Here is a 19,619-nt window from a genome sequence, read left to right on the forward strand (position 1 = left end):
TTACAAATGTGAATTGGCTGCACATGTAATAGCGTTTCAGAATGTGGAGATGTAAAGATTTCAAGCGGGTATAATGTGAGAGTTCAAACTTCTCTATGTGTACTATGTATTTTGAAATGGGAATACACGAACGTGTAAAAAAATTTTCCTTATCAACTAATGCATCAGCAGTGAGGCACACAGAAGTAAAATGAAAGTGCTTGTTTTGGCCAGGGTGTTATATGGGGGATTAAGGGAATAGTTTTCCTTAATCCCTCATTTTTAAATTTTTGCCTCAAAACTTAATAAAAAATAATTTGTGACTTCCACAGTTAATTGCCACCACTCATAAAGTTTTGTGAAACTATCAGACTATAAGCAGGGCTACTTTTAACTTTAGACAAAAGGGGCAGCTGCTCTAGGCCTTGCATGACAGGGGGCCCTTAAGTAAAAGCAAGCATGAAGTGGTAAATAGGGATGAGCATTTGTTTAAATTGGCAAGGGAAATGTTACAACCCCAATTTCTAATGCAATGTGTCTAGTGGTCCCGAATGCTAGGGTTATTTATCTGAACCCACAAGTTGCTTGCAGTATGCTGTCAGTTATCTTTTGAACTCCGTCTTCTTCCCTGGGAGCTAATCCTGCCCCCTCAGTTTTTTCTGCAAGCAAGTTGATCCGAAGTGTATTTGCTCTGTGGTTTTATTATTTTTGAGTATTTTTTTCTAAGTGTTTGGTTGGAATCTCGCTGCCCAGAGGTTCCCACTTGTTGGGATCTCTGCATGGGAGAAGATGCAGACTTGCGCTGTGAAAGTCTTCTGCTAGCGGGATCAGCCCTCAGGGACACCTACCGTGTTTCCCCAGAAATAAGATATAATCCGAAAATAAGACCAAGCATGATTTTTAAAGATGCTCCTAACATAAGTCATACCCCCAAAATAAGCCCTAGTTAAGATTGACCCCCAAAGCCCCTCCCGAATGTCCCTGACACTCCCCAACATCCCTGACACTAGTGCTGCCCGATTTGCCAGCAGCAGCACTTTCTCCCTCCTGCCATGTGCAGCATCTTTCCTCCTTCTCACCCATCTCCTTGTGCAGCATCTTTCTATCCCTCCCTCCCATCCCCCTGTGCAGCAGAACCCCACTGACCCGTATCGTACCTCCAAGGCCTCCAAAAACAGCAGTGGCGCCAGCACTCTGAAAGGGCTGCTTCATGGCCTTCCCCGCCGGGACCTTCCCTCTGCCATGTCACTGATACAATGAGACTGACATATTTATTTAAAAATTTATCAACCGCCTATATCTAGGCGGCATTACAACAATAACATGCACATAATATGACAGACAAGACTTTTACAGTACAGTTCATGTTAAAACCAGCATTCAATGTTTCAACTTTATTGGAATGACATCATCAGTGACGCGTCAGAGGGAAGGCCTCGGCGAGGAAGGCCAGGAAGCAGCCTGTTCAGAGCGCTGCCATCGCTGCTGTTTTTGGAGGCCTCGGAGGTACAGTGTCAGTCTCAAAGTGGGGGTCAGTGGGGTTCTGCTGCACAGAGGGATGGAAAGGAGGGATAGAAAGATGCTTCACAGGGAGATGGGTGAGAGGATCGGTGGGGTTCTGCTGCACAGGGGGATGGGAGGGAGGGATAGATAGATGCTTCACAAGGGGATGGGTGAGAGGGGAGGAAAGATACTGCACAAGACAGGGGGGGGAAGAAAAGAAAGGAAGAATTGGGGTGGAGGAAAGGAAGGGAGAGATGATTGTTGTACATGAAAAAAAAAAAAGACATCCCCCCTAAAATAAGCCCTAATTAATATAAGACACTGCCTGATTTACTGGGAGCTTGAGCACAGATTGTTTGGCTCCATTCAGGCTTGGCCAGGATTAGTAGTGTGCCAGCTGCATGGTCTTCTCCCCCTTCACAAAGTTTTCTGGGGGTTGAGGCTCAGTCCGACCTCAGTCTGAATGGCAGCTTGAAGACCAAATTTGTCCGGAAAACCTGTGAGGCAGAGCTTGTCTTCATTTATCTCAGCTACATTCCTAAACTGAAGCAGGTAGACACATGGCACAGTGAGTAAGGCTATTTTAAGTGAAATTTAAAGGTTTCTGGAGCCAGAGCCACATCCAAGGTCCCCCATCTCTAAAACCCCTTTCGCTGCAATTTTTTGTACTGCAGGGAAGTCCCCATGGGCCATTTTTGGTGCGATTTTACTGGTGGTGGCCATCTTGGAAATTTAAACAATCTTTTTTTCTAAAGCCTCCATCTGACTCAAAACCCCTTGATTTTGCTTAACATCATTGGGGATGGACCCCTCAGGCCTTCCTACCCTTATAGCATGCCAGGTTGCACTGGATGGTCAGCCAAGGAGCATGCAGGGGAGGGGCGGGAATCTTGGGCTCAGCCTCCTCTGAGTCCTCCAGGGCTGAGGAATCACAGGAGGCATGTTCCCAAGGGAAGAGACCCTTTCAAAAGCCTTTTGAAGTACATTGGCCAAGCACAGATGCACGGTGACCACAGAGCCCATGATGACCGACAGGGGGTCCCTGCCAGGATCCTCATGACTCCCAGCACAAGTCTTCACCCAGGATTTTGTAAGCTTTATGTAGAATGCCTATTTGAACTGCCGAGGGTCCTCAGCTTCTGTGTTCAGTATGATGGAAGTGGTGGTGCAGGGGGACTCCCCTCTGCATGCGAGATGAGGACACAGAGCTGGACCAGGAGGTTCAGTCTGACAGACTAGGAGGATGGAAAGTTTGATTTCATGCTTTTATTGTCTCAGGATGCAGTTTCTTTGGCAGAATCTGGTTCTCTGCATGAGAACAGCGGTCAAGAAGCGGTAGTGCCCCTGGACTAGAGGGAAGATCCCACAGTGCACCGGCTGTTCAAAGCCTCTGTGCTGTCGGGCATTATTTCTACCTCACTATGCGAACTTAAGCTGGAAGTTCCGCCAGCCTCCTTGTCACAGTTCTCAATTATGAGCGTCTCAGTTGCTCTGATCATGTTCTTTTCCTTGCATCCGGACTTCACAAAGCTGGTCACAGACAACTGGAAATCGCAGAAGGGTCCCTGCGAATGGCTAAGACTATGGCCAAGCTTTTATCTGATGGCCCCAGATTTCCAGTAGTTATTTGTTCTGCTGAAGGTGGATTTGCTGGTGGCATAGGTCACCAAATGAACCTCCTTGTCTAGTGAAGGAGGCGTGATGTTAAAGATCCTCAGGACTTATGGTGGATGTGGTCCAAGAAAGCACAATGACGCCAGGACAGGGACCAGACTACCCCAGATAGGGGGCAGGCTGTTGGCCTTTTGGCTGGCCTGGGCTCAGGTAGACAGACTGTTAGGTCCTAGAAGTTGTTTGAGAAGGTTACAAAATCGAGTTATGTGCCTCCCTTCCAGATCTCTTTGTAGATTCTTTAGCCAGCCGACTGGAGAGAGCCCTCAGAATCCAGGCAACAGTACAAAGGCTACTGGATCTTCATGCCATAGAGCTGGTACCAGATGAAGAATCAGGCTCGGGCAGATACTCCATTTACTTCTTTGTACCAATGAAAGACTCAGATGACCGTAGGCCAATTCTGGACCTCAAGTCAGTCAATGCTGTACTGAGATTGCTGCATTTCCACACGGAGACTTGTTCGGTTGGTCACAGCAGCAGTGGTGCTGGGGAAGTTTCTTGCTTCCTTTGATTTGACAGAGGCCTGTCTCCACATTCCCAATTTTCTGTCCCACAGGAGGTACTTGTGGTTTCATGTGCTGGAGCAGCATTTCTAGTTCTCTGTGCTCCCCTTCAGCCTCACAATGGCACCTTGCACTTATACCAAGGTGAAAGTGGTGGTGGCAGCACACCCCACAAGGTAGGGATCCAGGTGCATCCATATTTTGATGATTGGCTAATCAGAGCCCCATCTAAGAAGGAAGGTGAACTGGAAGTTTTGAGAGTGGTCCAACTCCTCCAGGACTTGGGATGGATTGTCAATTTCAAGAAGAGCCAGCTGAAGCCAACCCAGCGCCTGGAGTACTTGGGAGTTTTGTTATGATACAGCCTTGGGCCACGTCTTTCTTCCAGAGCCACGCAGATTAAAGCTCTGGAGCAGATTTCAAACCTGCTAGAGTTTGACTCCCAAGGCGTGGCATTATCTGCAGGTCCTTAGGTCAATGGAGTGTTCATAGAATAAAATCCTAGAGAAGGCTGATAAAAGCATATATTTATTTATAAGATTTATTTCTCACCTGTTTAAAGAAATTTACACAAGGTAATGTATAGCAAATATAACCTAGACGTAGGCAATAAACAATTATGAAAGTAAAATGACAGTACAGTTTATTGCCTAGTACAGGGGTAGGTAGTCCCGGTCCTCGAGAGCCGGAGCCAGGTCAAGTTTTCAGGATATCCACAATGAATATGTATGAGATGGATTTGCATGCACTGCCTCCTTGAGATGCAAATCTATCTCATGCATATTTATTGTGGATATCCTGAAAACCTGACCTGGCTCCGGCTCTTGAGGACCGGAATTGCCTACCCCTGGCTTAGTATGTTATTTACAATGTTAGCACAATACAATTGAAAACATCTTAACAGACAACATAGCATGTAGGCAGAGGTGAAATATAGACAGATGAAATAGAATAACAAAAGGGTTGAGATAGATCAGAGGTAGGGAACTCCGGTCCTCGAGAGCCGTATTCCAGTCGGGTTTTCAGTATTTCCCCAATGAATATGAATGAGATCTATTTGCATGCATCGCTTTCAATGCATATTCATTGGGGAAATCCTGAAATCCCGACTGGAATATGGCTCTCGAGGACCGGAGTTCCCTACCCCTGAGATAGATGTAAGAGGGAAACTTGCATGTGCAATTAGAAAAGATGCAAGCAACCTACCTCAGCTAGACTAAGTACAGTAAAATCTTGGTTTGTGAGCATAATTTGTTCCGAAAAACATGCTTGTAATCCAGAACATTCGTATATCAAAGCGAATTTCCCCATAAGAAATAATGGAAACCCCACAACCCAAAAACTTTGTTACAAAATGTACTGTATGTACTCGTATTGCAAGACCTTGCTTGTTTAGAATGGTCATTACACTCCTGCAGTGTCAGAGAGAGAAGAACCATCGGCTCAGTTGTGATGATGTGATGTGTGTATACTGTATGCACTTGTATTGCAAGACCTTGCTTGTATATTACTTGTAAAACACTTGCATACGAAGTTACTTGCAATCCAAAGATTTACTGTATATATCTGTATTGAAACCATCCCAGGAAAACACAAATTTTGTATTGTAACATCATTACAGAAGCTCATACAAACTGCTCTGAATCGACTCCCCAAGTCATTAGCAGCAGTATAGAAGCTTTCAATAAACAATAAGTGTGGTAAGCAAGTCTTGCTATAGTATGTGCAGCTGGATTTAGTTCTTGTGTGTGTGACTAGCTAGTTTAGGGTTACCTTATTTGTCAAATGAAAAGAGAGGACACATGACCCTGCCCTCGTGCCCACCATGCCCTCACTCTGTCCCTAGCCCCACCCTCCAGAAGCTAGTTTGGCAGAATCCAGTGGCTCTCTTCCCTCATACCTCCTTGGCGCTGGAATTCAATTTTCTTTGGGCCGCTGGCAGCTCGGTGAAATAAGCCTGCTGCCATCTGCCTGTCCTGGAAGCTGCTTCTTTGCAGCAATTTCCTATTCCCGAGTAGGCGAGACCTGCAGAGAGGTGGCTTCCGGGGCAGGCTGACAGCAGCCCGAAGAAAATTGAAGGAGGTAAGAGGGGGAGAATTGCCAGATTCTGTCTAAGCCCCTGTCAAACCCAGACAGACTTCTACAATTTAAAAAAAAAAACCACCCTTCTAGATACTGAGACTCTGACCCTTGACTACCCCAGCACTACCTGGGCAATGCCATGGCAGTCAAAGCCCATGCTCAACAGCACTAAATATTAAGGGCAGCCTGCTTAGCATGGTTTAAGTAGACAGGAGCTTCTCCTCCCCATCTAAAACCACGCTGATTGTTGAACCCAGAGGATCCTTATATAGCAGGGGTGTCAAACTCAATCACATTAAGGGGCCGAAATCCAAAACACATGCTAAGTTGCGGGCCAGACTCCGCCCATCTCCACCCCAGACCCCACCCCCATAATAGTACTAATTGTAACAGTTTTTTCCATTCATTTTTCATATATACACACAATATAATCTTATTAACAACACCCCAATGGTTAACCATAAAATTAAACTACACAAAACAAACTGTATGCTTCTGAACATTCATTACTACCAGAACACAGATAACCCCTATGCAAATATGGGACCAAAAACTAAAAGTACTAATATATACAAATGAAACCCTAAGATTCAAGACTCTGCATGCAGTACAACCCCAGAGAAACAGAAACAAATGCATTTCTTCCTGAACAGTACAAAATATAGACAGCAGATGTAAATTCTCAAAATTGACACAATTCAATTAACTAAATTGAAAATAAAATCATCCCCCCTACCTTTGCTGTCTCCCTCCCTCCATGCTGTGCCTCAGTTAGGTGCCTCCCTCTGGTGGTGTCTTACCTTCTGGCCTGCTGGCCGTTTTATGCTACTCGCGGTGCAATGTGCGTTTTCATTGCTGTCCTCGGTGTTATCTTCTGGCTGGCTCCCTCTTCCTCTCTTCCGCAGTGTGCAGAAAGCCGCGTGCAGCAGCTCCTCGCGCCTCATCCGGAAGACTTCCCTCTGACGTTGTGACGTCGGAGAGAAGGCTTCTGGCTCAGGCGCAGGATGCACGTAGGAGCCGCCGCCGCCTGTGGCTTTCGGCAGTGAGGAGGAGGGAGCCGGTCAGAAGATAACAAGGGGGCGGCAATGAAAAACGCCGCATCGATTGCACTGCGGGCCACATAAAACAGCCAGGCGGGCTGGATTTGACCCACGGGCCTTGAGTTTGACACCTGTGTTATATAACAAGAGGATGGAATCAAAGCAAAATTTAAATGACGTTCACACTTAAAAAAAAAATATTCATGGAGGGTGGCAACTTACAATAGGTACAACCTTAAAGGCACAGAGTAAAGATAATTGCGTGGAGTGACAGCTATAACTTTAGCCACTGGGCAGATTACATGGACCATGGTGGTCTTCATCTGCTGCCATGCATGACCTATACCCATTCTTATAATGCTGTTTATTTTAACTCAGTTCTAAGCTTAACATACTTTATTACAGAACCTCAGAACACATTTTCATACTGCACTAGATTAGACGGTAAGAGCACAAGGCTGGAGATTGTGGTGGGTTTTGTGAAGCTTAGCTGACAGAACAGCTTTGAGAGGATTCTTGCGGCCCTTTGCAGGAAGTGAAACATTTAAGATAGTCTTGTAAACGCTTTATATGGAGAATTTAAGTATTGTTTGCATCTTGAAAGGGGAAGCATCTGAGCTCTCACCATTTTTTTCCTAATTCAACTTCTCCTTAGTATTTCTGCGATCAAGCCTTCGGTGTTTCTTGTGTTTTCATCCCCTGTTCTTTGCATTTTTACCAGTCTCCTAGGATATTTCCAGACTCTGCATTTTGCTGCATTCTCCTAGGATATTTTCAGCCTCTATGCTCTCCTCGTTTTGCTGCATTCTCGGGTGTTTTCAGCTCTTGCACTCTGCATTCTGCTGGAGATGTTGATTTTTTTTGTGCTGTCTCTCATGTTGCTATTTCAGTTGCTCACACAGGAGACCTTCGCATTATTGCAATTTTTTCTAATGGCAGCTTGGGCATTTCCATGGCAACAGGGGAACATCACGGACTAAAACTGCAATATGCCCACACAAAGTGACAGGTGGGATAAGCAGCTCTCCCAGCACACCAGGTCCTTTTTTATCAGAGCTGATTCAGATGTTTCAACTACATGTTTTCAAACTGAGCCATTTTCCAAATCAGAAAAGGTCAGCAGGAGCTTAAACTATAGACTTTTTGGATTGTGTGAACACTATATCCCTGTCCTGCATTAATAAAATGACATTGGCTTCCTATTAAATTATTTTGTATTTCAAGGCATGCTTGTGTTTAGGTTCAAACAATTTTTATTGATGCAAACCACAAGAACAGAATAGCAAGGCACCCCGAAGGTGCACAGTATCAAACAAATATGCATCATATAAATAAATAACATACAAAGACAAAACAAGAGGATCATCAACCAAACTCCCCCCTCCTCCCCCGCACACACCATGAAGAGCGTGCATTGGAAGGAGAGCGTAAAGGCACTCCGAGGCCCTGGACTCTGATGAGCCCCGAAGATACCACACCACTCCCCCCTCCCCCACTGAATCCCCTTACCCTGTCCATAGCAAAAGCCAGAACCTACCCATACCCCTCAATCCCACCCCAAACCCCCCACCCTCCCAAAGATACTCCCCACCAATATCGCCAGTACTCTCCCAACCCAACTTCCCTAGCATCCACCTTAGGACACCCAGCTCAATACTGCACTACGGCCCTTTGGATGCAAATCATGCAAATATGGTTCCCAAACATCCAGGAACAACAACTTACACTTCCTGGCCCCTCCCGCGTCGCGCGCCTCCCAGATGGCCAACTGATGCAACTGGTTCCGCCAATGCCAAAACGCCGGAGGGTCAGGGACCATCCAGCATTGAAGAATACATTTCATGGCCAGTAAACTCATCTTCCTGCACAGAGCCCGATTCCCCCTAGGCAAGTGGCCAAAAGCCTCTGGCAAATCCAAGACAAAGTGAGCCGGGGTACTGCGCAGGACTCTCCCAATCAACCCGGACATGTATGAGATTATACGCCTCCAAAAGTGCTGAATGATAGGGCAGGTCCAGAAGGCAAGTCCCAAAGTGTGGCCCCCTGACCCACATTTATGACATAGTAGTGTCGGGAGACCCCTACTATAATACAACTGTGTGCGAGTGTAATATGCGCGCAAAGTCACTCTATAGTGCGTTTCCCTCAACCAAGCACACCGGGTAACCCCTGGCGTCGCCCTCAAGGTACGGGCTACATCCCATTGTCCCAAATTAATTTGCAATTCCCCCCTCCCATTTACCCCGGATGCTCTGGTAATCTTTGGCTGGTTGTAACTCTTGCAAGCTAGCATGAATGCTAGACACAGAGAGGGACACCCCCTCCACCCAAGCAAACAATTCCCGTAGCCTAGCCCCCATTGCATGCTTGTGTTTAAAGATCTCCGTGTGACACTGGGAGTGAGGGTGGCTATTGGCTTACCATATTCCTATATCCTCTCTGATTGTTCTTAGGCCCTGATTCTCTAAAGTCGGCGATCATTGCTAAACCTGTTTTCACAGGTTTAGCAATGATCGCTGCTAACCAACCTGATTCACAAAATGGCTCACTGCGTGTTTTTCCCCTCGATATCCCATTTTCCAATCTGGCCATGCAAATTAGTATAACCCCATGCAAAATAGCCAAGCAATTGATTCACTTACATTGCTTGACTGTATAGCATCGGGTTTTACCGATCCTAAAACCTGACTGCTGTAGACCTGTCAGTATGTTACTGACAGGTCTGCCTGGGTTTTATTTCATTTTTTTTTCAATGGCGCTGATATTTTGCATGCATTATTACACACGCAAAATATCTGTCCAATAAAAAAAAAAAGATAAAATCCTCCACTGCTGCTGATGGCCCTCCCCAACGACCCCTGACAATCACGTGCCCCCCCTCCTCCACAATTGTGAGTCCTGGCCCTGTGGCAGAAGGAAGTAGATATCTCTCCTTCCTAGGTTTCCCTGGACATGTCCTCTTTTTCAGGACTTCTAGGAAGTCCAGGCGGCTTTTCTATTTTGCTATTTTTGTCTAGGGAAACCGGACATCTGGAAACCTTATAGCAGTCATTGCGAGACCTGCACACACATCCTGCCCATCCCACATCTTCATTGCAAGGCCTGCGCACCTATCTGGAGTCCCCTACCCTCCACCCTGTGAGATCTGGTGCTTGCTCACCGTTCTTGCAGCACTGTTGCTGTAACTCTTTGGCCGTAAACAGTGTAAGTGAAGTAAACACGCTGCCTTCGGTGACCAAGAAGTTTTTCCTCTGCTACTGTTTCCTAACCCCACATAGATGGGAAGCAGTAACAGAGAAAGAGCTTCCGGGTTGCCGGAGGCAGCGTGTTTACTTCACTCATGCTGCCTAAGACCAAAGAGTTAGAGCAGCACCACTGGGAACAAGCACCAGAGCTCACGGTGGGGGTTGGGAGTGGGGAGGAATAACATATGAATAGGGAGGAAAGGGAAGGAAAGATGCCAGACTTCCAGGGGAAGAAAGGGAAGGGGCAGATAGAGATGCCAGACCATGGGAGGGGGAGGGAGAGAGATGTTAAGACCACTGGATGGGGAAGGTGGGGGGGTGGAGAAGAGAGAGATGTCAGACCATGAAAGGAAAAAGGAGGGAGAGATTCCAGACTAAGGCAGTGGGGGGGGGTAGGGAAAGACAGAGAAGGGAGAGAGATGCCAGACTGTGGGAAGGAGAGAATAAAGATCCCAGATCATAGGAGGGGGAAGGGGAGAAGACAGATGTCATACTATAGGAGAGGGAAAGAGAGGGAGGAGATGGTACACAGGGATGGAGGGAAAGGGTAGAGATAGGGAGGACATGGTGTACAGGGATGGGATGGGTGGAGAAAGAGAAGGGGAGATTGAGAAAGGAGATGTTGCATTGGAATGGAAGGAGTGGGGAAGGGAAGAAAATGGAAGAAATGCTGTTTATGGATAGATGGAAATAGGAGGATGAGATGGCACACATGGATGGTGGAGAAGGGCAGAAAGGAGGAGATAGTGTGCATGGATAGATGGATGGGAAGGGAAGACATGGAAAGTGGATAGATTTGAGGAGGAAGTAGAAAAATGGAAGAAAGCTGAAAAAAGTTAATGTCAAAGATAGATGTAGGTAGAAAGTGAAGGAGAGAAAAACAACAAATGGATAAGGTGGCCCTGGAAACAGAGTTTAGAGCTGAAGACGAATCAGAAGGAAGTGCAACCAGAGACTGGGAAAAGATGAGTAGAAAAATAAAATCCCCAAACAACAAAGGTAGGAAAAGTGATTTTATTTTCAATTTAGTGATTGAAATGTGTTAGTTTTTAGAATTTACATTTGCTTTCTATATTTTGCACTGTTAAGGAAGAAATATATTTCTTTCTATATCTCTTGTGTTGTACTGCATGCAGAGTCTGGCATTTTAAGATTTTGTTTGTGTATATTAGGAATTTTAATTTGTGGTCCTGTATTTGCATAGAGTTTATCTCTGTTTTGCACTTGTGACCAAGGCCAGGTGTTCTGGTAGGAATGAATTTTGTGAAGCATTATTGGTATCATGGCCCCAAATAGGAAGATACATGAGACCATGTTAGAAGTTTGTCCAGGTGTTGGAAGGCTCCGAGCTCAGGGCCGTGTCTGGAGGACCTTTGCACATGCGTGGATATTGATGCAATGATATCACACACATGCACACATGAGCGGAGGCCCTCTAGACATGGTCCGGAGCTTGGGGAAGGAGACACGAGGTGCATGTGAGCACGGGGCTGAGGCAGATTTGGGTGGTGGCAAAACGGGGTGAGTCAAAGGGTCCTCTGTTTTTAAAGAGGAAATCTGTCAACCCTACTCCTGCAAATTTTTTTTTTGTAAAAATTTTATTATTTTAAAAACTACAATAGTGTAGTACATTTGATTGAATACAGAAAAATATTACAGAGAGTACACCATTTTATACCATTTTTATACACCATTTTTTTAAAGAATGGGGTGTGGGGGAGGGGTGTCATGGTATCAGGGGGGAGGCTATGGATGGCTGGGGGGGGTCAGAGGCATGGAGGAAGGGAAAGAGGGATTGGGGTTGGGGCCTTACTTTCCTGTCAGTGCCTGAGCCAATCAGCGCTTAGGCACTGACAGGAAAGTAAGACTATGACAGCTCAGCCCTGCTGTTAAAATTTGCACAGGAAGCAATGTATTTCCCTGCTGTGCATTACACAAGGTGTTCATTAGAATACTAATGAGCTCCTTTTAATGCATTAACATAGGATTCTTAGTGCCAGCTATGATGATTAGTAGCAGCCACGGAGAACCCTTTTGTACATCAGTAAGGGCTTGATATTTAGTTAGCATGTTATCAATATCCACAGCCTGTAGTAAATAAGATACTGTTTTTAACTGGCTTAAATGCTCTGCAACTCTTGTGTTGCAAAGCTGCTATGTATTTTTGCTGAAGTTCTCATTTCCAATGAGACCTGAGGTGACATGTATTGAATAACCTGTGTTTTGTGCTGAAAAATCTGACATTCTGATTGGCTGTTGGTAGTTCGACATTGTCAGTGATTTCACAGCACCCCATGCACTGCTAATCATTCAGTTAAACCAGGGTCCAGTCTCCAGTGAAGAATATCTTGTCTAAGTTCCAACAGTTTTTTATTGCTTGGGTAGAAATTAACAGGCACTGTAGAAGGGGGTGAGAAAAAAAAAAAAACAGATGAATTTCTGCCATAGTGAATGCTGGAACTATATTGGAAATTTGGAGTACACACTGTGATACGATACACTCTGTGGTTAAAAAAAAAAAAAAAAAAAGGAGGTATTTTGCAGAGGGGAAGAGAAATCAGTTGGGCTGCTCACAGAAACCAGATGGAGCCTTTTACTTCTGTTTCCTATTTTATGAGTAGAAGCACATGATAGGAGGGGGGCACATGCTTCTAGCCAGCATGCTTTGAGACAAGTCACTTCATTGGCTTCCCATCCATTTCCTAATACAATTCAAACTCCTCTTACTGACCTATAAATGCACTCAGCTGCCCCTTGCTATGTCTCTTCACTTATCTCCCCATATGATTTCCCCCCTCCCCCCGATGAGCTCCCCTCAGCTCCCCAAAGTCTCTCCTTTCTGTGCTTCTCTTCGGCTGCCAACTCTAGACTCCATCCCTTCTGCCTTATTATGCCGAATGCTTGGAATAAGCTACCCGAACCCTTATGGCGGGCTCAGTCTCTGGCAGTGTTCAAGGTCCAGTTAAAAGCCCACCTCTTTGAGAGTGCTTTCGACTCCTATCTCCTCTCATCTTGGGTTCTGCATCCCCAACCCTGTCTGTCTGTCCAAGTTAGATTATAAGCTCTTCCGAGCAGGGACCATCTATAAATGCCAAAATGTACAGCGCTGCATAAGTGATAAGTAGTAGTAGTAGTAGTAGTAAGGCAAGCCAATAAGGAAAGCCCATGAGGCACTGGGAATACAGAACATGTGCTCAGAAAATGCCAGTTACAGAAAACTGTAAAAATATAGAAACTTGTAGTTTTTAACACAATACCTAATTCTAGGGTTACCAGATTTTACTATCGTGAAATCCAGATCCATGGCCCCGTCCACAGGCCCACCCTGTTCTGCCAAGTCACACTCCAACCCCAACCTCTTCTCATACTCAGAGCAGCATCGGGAGGGCATCTGTGCATGCGCAGATGTGACATCACCTTATTGCATCTGCACATGTGTATCAGCCTAGCATTGCTAGCAATCAGCATTTTCAGATGCCCTCCCGACGCGATCCCGAGCAGGAAGCTTTTCAAAATTCAGACAAAGTGCCGGGTTTTGAAAACCTGTCTGGGTAAATACGGACGTCTGGTAACCCTACTTAATACATACAAACAATAAAATCTGCCCCCATCCAGATGGGGGCAGGACAGACATAATTACATGATGAGTTCTGTGTTTTTGTGTTTTTTTTGTAGGATCTGATGGTTGGGGATGAAGCCAGTGAGCTACGTTCCATGCTGGAGGTGAACTACCCCATGGAAAATGGGATTGTGCGTAACTGGGATGATATGAAGTACCTGTGGGATTACACCTTTGGGCCAGAGAAACTCAATGTGGACCCCCGCAACTGCAAGATCCTGCTGACGGAGCCACCCATGAACCCCATCAAGAACAGGGAGAAGATAATTGAGGTGAGGGACTGTGTAGAGGGGGGGGGGACCCAAATGAAATGCCCAATAGATGGGAGCAAGGAGGAGATGAAACTATTTGAGGTAAAGAAGTAGAGCTGTACCAAATAGCATATTTTACTATTCAACTGAATGCAAATATCAGATATAAATAATAGGCATTGAGCTTTAACGTAACAAATAATAAAAGAAGCAACATGAAATCAGAGATCAAGTGTTTATTTCAATAGGATTTTCCACTGTAGAACCCTGAATTATTCATAGTGGTGGGGGGCAGTCCGCCCCGGGCGCCATCTTGGTAAGGGCGTAAGCACCTGTCTTCCTCTCTGCCCTCCTGTTGCCGCACTTGTGTTCCGCTTCCCTTCCCCCATACCTCTGTAACGTTCCTGGCATGAGCAGCACCCCCCAACCTGCTGTCGTGCCAGCGTTGGCTCTTCCTCTGATGTCACTTCCTGGACCCGCACCTACGAAGTGACATCAGAGGAAGAGCCGACACTGGTTTGACAGCAGGTTGGGGGTTGCTGCTCATGTGAGGAACGTTACAGAGGTACGGGGGAAGTGAAGTGGCGCACGCATGGCAGGAGGGGGTGGGAAGGAGCGTGTGGAGATGGGGAGTAGAGAAGAGGGCAGGGAGGGGCGCCACTGCCCCAGGTGCTTCTCACCTGCCACCGATTTATTCATATTTGAATTTAAAACATTATTTGGCCGAATACAAACAATGTATTCAAGGCATTTTATGGTGCCAAATTGAATCAAATATGAATATTCAGTACAGCCCTAGCAAAGACAACTAACGCAAGGAGGAAAGGGTCCAAATGAGTGAGAGAGAGAGGGAAACTCTCGAGGTGGAGACAGGCCCGAGGAGAGGTGGGTGCAGCCAGTACATCACTCCAGGGCCTATGAAGCTGAAGGGGGCCCAATGAAGCCCAAGGTAATGACAACACAGCCAACATGTCAGGAAAATATAAAGGTGCACAAGCAAGAATACTTGAGCAATCTCCAACAGCTATATTTTCTCCATGTGGATGCCACACACTCAATTTATGTGGAAATAATGCTGCAGAATGTATTCCTGAAACTATAGCATACTTTGGAACTATACAAACTGTTTATAACTTAAGAACATAAGCATCGCCTCTGCCGAGTCAGACCATAGGTCCATCATGCCCGGCAGTCCGCTCCCTTGGCGGCCCCCCAGGTCAACAACCTGTAAGTGATCTATTACTCTAAAGCATTTTGTACTGTATAGTAACCCTCTAATTGTACCCTTCAATCCCTTTCTCCTTCAGGAACTCGTCCAATCCCATTTTGAAACCCCAAATCGTACTCTGCTCTACCACCTCTTCTGGAAGCGCATTCCAGGTGTCCACCACCCTCTGAGTAAAGAAGAACTTCCTAGCAATTTGTTCTGAATCTGTCTCCCTTCAATTTTTTTGAGTGCCCTCTAGTTTTTGTTGCCCCCGCCAGTCTGAAGAATCTGTCCCTCTCTACCTTCTCTATTTCCTTCATTATCTTGTAAGTTTCTATCATATCCCCTCTAAGTCTCTGCTTTTCCAGGGAAAAGAGCCCCAGCTTCTCCAGCCTCTCAGCATATGGAAGGTTTTCCATGCCCTTTATCATTTTTGTTGCTCTTCTCTGGACCCTCTCGAGTATCGCTATGTCCTTCTTAAGGTACGGCGACCAGTATTGAACGCAGTACTCCAGATGCGGTCGCACCATCGCCCTATACAGCGGGAGGATAACCTCCTTGGTTCTGGTAATGCCCAACATTCTGTTCGCCTTTTTTGAGGCCGCTGCACATTGTGCCACTGGTTTCATTGTCTTATCCACCAAAACCCCTAAGCCTTTTCTAGGTTGCCTTCCCCCAATATCATCCCCCCCATCGTGTAGTTGTACATCAGGTTTCCTTTCCCTATGTGCATGACTTTACATTTCTCTATATTGAAGCTCATCTGCCATTTATTTGCCCACTCACTCAGTTTGTTCAGGTCCCTTTGAAGTTCTTTACATTCCTCAATGGATCTAACCTTACCGGAGAGTTTTGTGTCGTCCGCAAATTTTATAACCTCACACCTTGTCCCTGTTTCCAGGTCGTTAATAAATATATTGAACAGCAGTGGTCCCAGCACTGACCCCTGCGGGATGCCACTCGTGACCCCTTTCCAGTCAGAATAGTGTCCCTTTACTCCTACCCTCTGTTTCCTGTCCGCCAGCCAGTTTCTGTTTCATCTGCGTATGTCTCCTTCCACCCCATGGTTCCACAATTTCCTTAGTAGGCGCTCGTGAGGTACCTTGTCGAAGGCTTTCTGGAAGTCCAGGTATACTATGTCTATGGGGTCACCTTTGTCCAATTGTTCACTTATCCCCTCAAAGAAGTGCAGTAGGTTCGTTTGACATGATCTTCCATTACAGAAACCATGCTGGCTTGTTCTCATCAGCTTATTTTTTTCTATATGCGCATTGATACTGTCCTTGATTAATGATTCGGCCGTCTTCCCCGGAACTGAGGTTAAGCTGACCGGTCTATAATTCCCTGGGTCGCTTCTGGATCCTTTCTTGAAGATAGGTGTAACATTCGCTATCCTCCAGTGTTCCGGGATTACCCCTGTTTTCAGGGATAGGTTGCAAATCTGCTGTAGTAACTCCGCTATTTCGTCTCTAAGCTCCTTTAGTATTCTCGGGTGGATTCCATCTGGGCCTGGGGATTTGTCAGTTTTTAGTCTATCTATCTGTTTGAGTACGTCTTTGAGGCTTACCTCCATGCACGATTATTTTTCCTCTTGATCCCCCTTGAAGAATTTTTCCGGTTCCGGCACGTTGGATGTGTCCTTTTTTGTGAAGACCGACGAGAGGAACGTGTTTAATCTGTCTGCCACCTCCTTTTCCTCCATTACCACTCCCTTCCTGTCTCCCTCATCCAGGGGTCCCACCTCCTTCCTCACCGGCTGTTTTCCTTTCACATATCGAAAGAATGGTTTAAAATTCCATGCCTCCTTGGCAAGTCTCTCTTCATACTCTTTCTTTGCTGTTCTGACCACGCGGTGACATTCTTTTTGATGCTTCCTGTGCTCTTTCCAATTTTCCTCGGTTTTATCCTTTTTCCACATCCTGAAAGATTTTTTCTTGTCTCCTGTCACCCTCTTAACTTCATTGGTTAACCATGCTGGGTCTATTGCTCGATTCTTTTTGCACCCTTTTCTAAATCTGGTTATATACCGGTTTTGCGCTTCGTTTACCATGTCCTTGAATAACTTTCAGGCTTGCTCCACTGTCTGTGCCCTTTTGGAGCTGTCCCTGAGTTTTCTCTTTACCATTTGTCTCATGGCATCATAGTTTCCTTTCCTGAAATTGAAAATTGTTGCAATTGTTCTCCTCCCCTTTGGCATACCTATTTCCACTTTGAATTGGATCATGTTGTGATCACTGTTACCTAATGGTCCCACTACTTCCACTTCATGGGCAGTCCGTTAAGGATTAAATCCAGAATAGCTGTCCCTCTCATTGGTTCCTTGACAAGCTGTTCCAAGTAGCAGTCTCGTACAGCCTCTAGGAACTCCGATTCCTTTGAACATTTTGAAACTCCATGGCTCCAGTCTATCCCGGGATAGTTGAAATCTCCCATAACTATGGTGTTTGCGTTTTTATATTCTCGCCTCAACTCGGCTCTCAGTTTTTCATCCTTTGCTTCTGTTTGCCCAGGTGGACGGTAGTACAGTTCCATCTTTATCTCGGTTCCCTTTCTTCCTGGTATTTTAACCCATATTGATTCCAGTTGGTCATTAGAACATAGAAACATAGAAAGATGACGGCAGAAAAGGGCCACAGCCCATCAAGTCTGCCCACTCTATTGACCCACCCCATTGAGTCTGAGTGCTAGTGACCTAGTTCCTTAACTTGACTCTCGTAGGGATCCCACGTGGACGTCCCATTTATTCTTAAAATCGAGCACGCTGGTGGCCTCGATCACCTGCACCGGAAGTTTGTTCCAGTGATCTACCACCCTTTCCGTGAAGAAATACTTCCTGGTGTCACCACTAAATTTCCCCCCTCTGAGTTTGAGCGGGTGCCCCCTTGTGACCGAGGGTCCCTTGGGAAAGAATATATCGTTTTCCACCTCGACACGACCAGTGACGTACTTAAATGTCTCAATCATGTCACCCCTTTCTCTGCGCTCCTCCAGGGTATAGGGCTGTAGTTTGCCCAGTCTTTCTTCGTATGAGAGACCCTTGAGTCCGGCGACCATCCTAGTGGCCATCCGCTGGACCGATTCAGTTCGAAGCACATCTTTCTGGTAATGTGGCCTCCAGAATTGCACACAGTATTCCAGATGAGGTCTCACCATGGTTCTGTAGAGTGGCATTATGACTTCAGGTTTGCGGCTGACGAAGCTTCTATTGATACATCCCATCATTTGCCTTGCCTTAGATGAGGCCTTCTCTACTTGTTTGGCAGCCTTCATGTCTGCACTGATGATTACCCCCAAGTCCCGTTCCTCTGAAGTCCTAGCTAGCGTTTCTCCATTCAAGGAGTATGTTCTGCATGGATTTCCGCTGCCGAGATGCATGACCTTACATTTTTTAGCGTTGAAGCCCAACTGCCATGTCGAGGACCAGTTTTCCAACGTGATCAGATCCTGCATCATACTGTCCTTGAGGTTGCTTTCACTTACTATGTTACACAGTTTGGCGTCGTCGGCAAACAGTGATACTTTACCCTGAAGCCCCCGGGTCAGGTCCCTTATGAATATGTTAAAAAGGGATGGTCCCAGGACTGAGCCCTGCGGCACTCCGCTAGTCACCTCCGAAGTCTCAGAGAGGGTGCCGTTGACCACCATCCTCTGAAGTCTTCCACTCAGCCAATCATTGACCCATGCAGTTAGTTTCCCACCCAACCCCATCGATTTCATCTTGTTTAATAGTCTACGGTGTGGGACACTGTCGAAAGCTTTACTGAAATCCAAGAATACTATGTCCAGAGCCTCTCCTGAGTCTAGCTTTCCTGTCACCCAATCAAAGAAGCTTATAAGATTAGATTGGCATGACCTGCCTCTGGTGAATCCATGTTGACAGGGATCCCTTAGATTCCCTTCATCCAATATCGAATCTAATTTACCTTTAAGTAGAGTTTCCATGAGTTTACACACTATTGATGTGAGACTCACTGGTCTGTAGTTCGCAGCCTCTGCTCTGCAACCCTTTTTGTGCAGAGGAACGACGTTTGCTGTTTTCCAGTCCAGGGGTACTCTCCCTGTACTTAGGGAGAGATTGAAGAGCAAGGCTAACAGTTTCGCCAGAACATCGCCTAGTTCCCTGAGCACTCTTGGATGCAACTCGTCCGGTCCCATGGCTTTGTTCACCTTGAGTCCTGACAGTTCTCTGTAAACATCAGCTGGTGTGAACTCAAAATTCTGAAATGGGTCTTCCTTGCTTTGTTTTGCTTCCAGCTGTGGCCCGTGCCCTGGTGCCTCACAGGTAAAGACTGAGCAGAAGTAATTATTCAGTAGTTTGGCTTTTTCAGAATCTGTTTCCACATAATTCCCGTCTGGCGTTCTAAGGCGTACTATCCCGTTTGCGTTCTTTTTCCTGTCACTAATGTACCTGAAGAATGATTTGTCCCCTTTCTTGATATTCTTCGCTAGAGTTTCTTCCATTCGAAGTTTGGCCTCCCTAACTGCTGTTTTGACCGCTGCAGACTTTGTCCTGTAT

The 19,619-nt window shown here is 46.0% G+C and overlaps 1 protein-coding gene and 1 long non-coding RNA gene across 2 annotated transcripts in view; one reads left to right on the top strand and one right to left on the bottom strand.

The window, feature by feature from the left end:
- LOC117365126 (actin-related protein 2-like) overlaps nt 1-19,619 on the top strand; it is a 58,216-nt gene that overhangs the window by 15,885 nt on the left and 22,712 nt on the right. The window contains exon 3 of the mRNA XM_033955115.1: nt 13,702-13,917. Within this exon, the coding sequence (XP_033811006.1) occupies nt 13,702-13,917 (216 nt within the window). The remainder of the gene's footprint in view (nt 1-13,701; nt 13,918-19,619) is intronic.
- LOC117365130 overlaps nt 11,814-19,619 on the bottom strand; it is a 41,056-nt gene continuing 33,250 nt past the window's right edge. The window contains exon 3 of the long non-coding RNA XR_004540359.1: nt 11,814-12,424. This is a non-coding gene — a long non-coding RNA (uncharacterized LOC117365130). The remainder of the gene's footprint in view (nt 12,425-19,619) is intronic.

The sequence above is a fragment of the Geotrypetes seraphini genome, chromosome 8 (assembly GCF_902459505.1).
Source record: "Geotrypetes seraphini chromosome 8, aGeoSer1.1, whole genome shotgun sequence".
Lineage (NCBI taxonomy): Eukaryota > Metazoa > Chordata > Amphibia > Gymnophiona > Dermophiidae > Geotrypetes > Geotrypetes seraphini.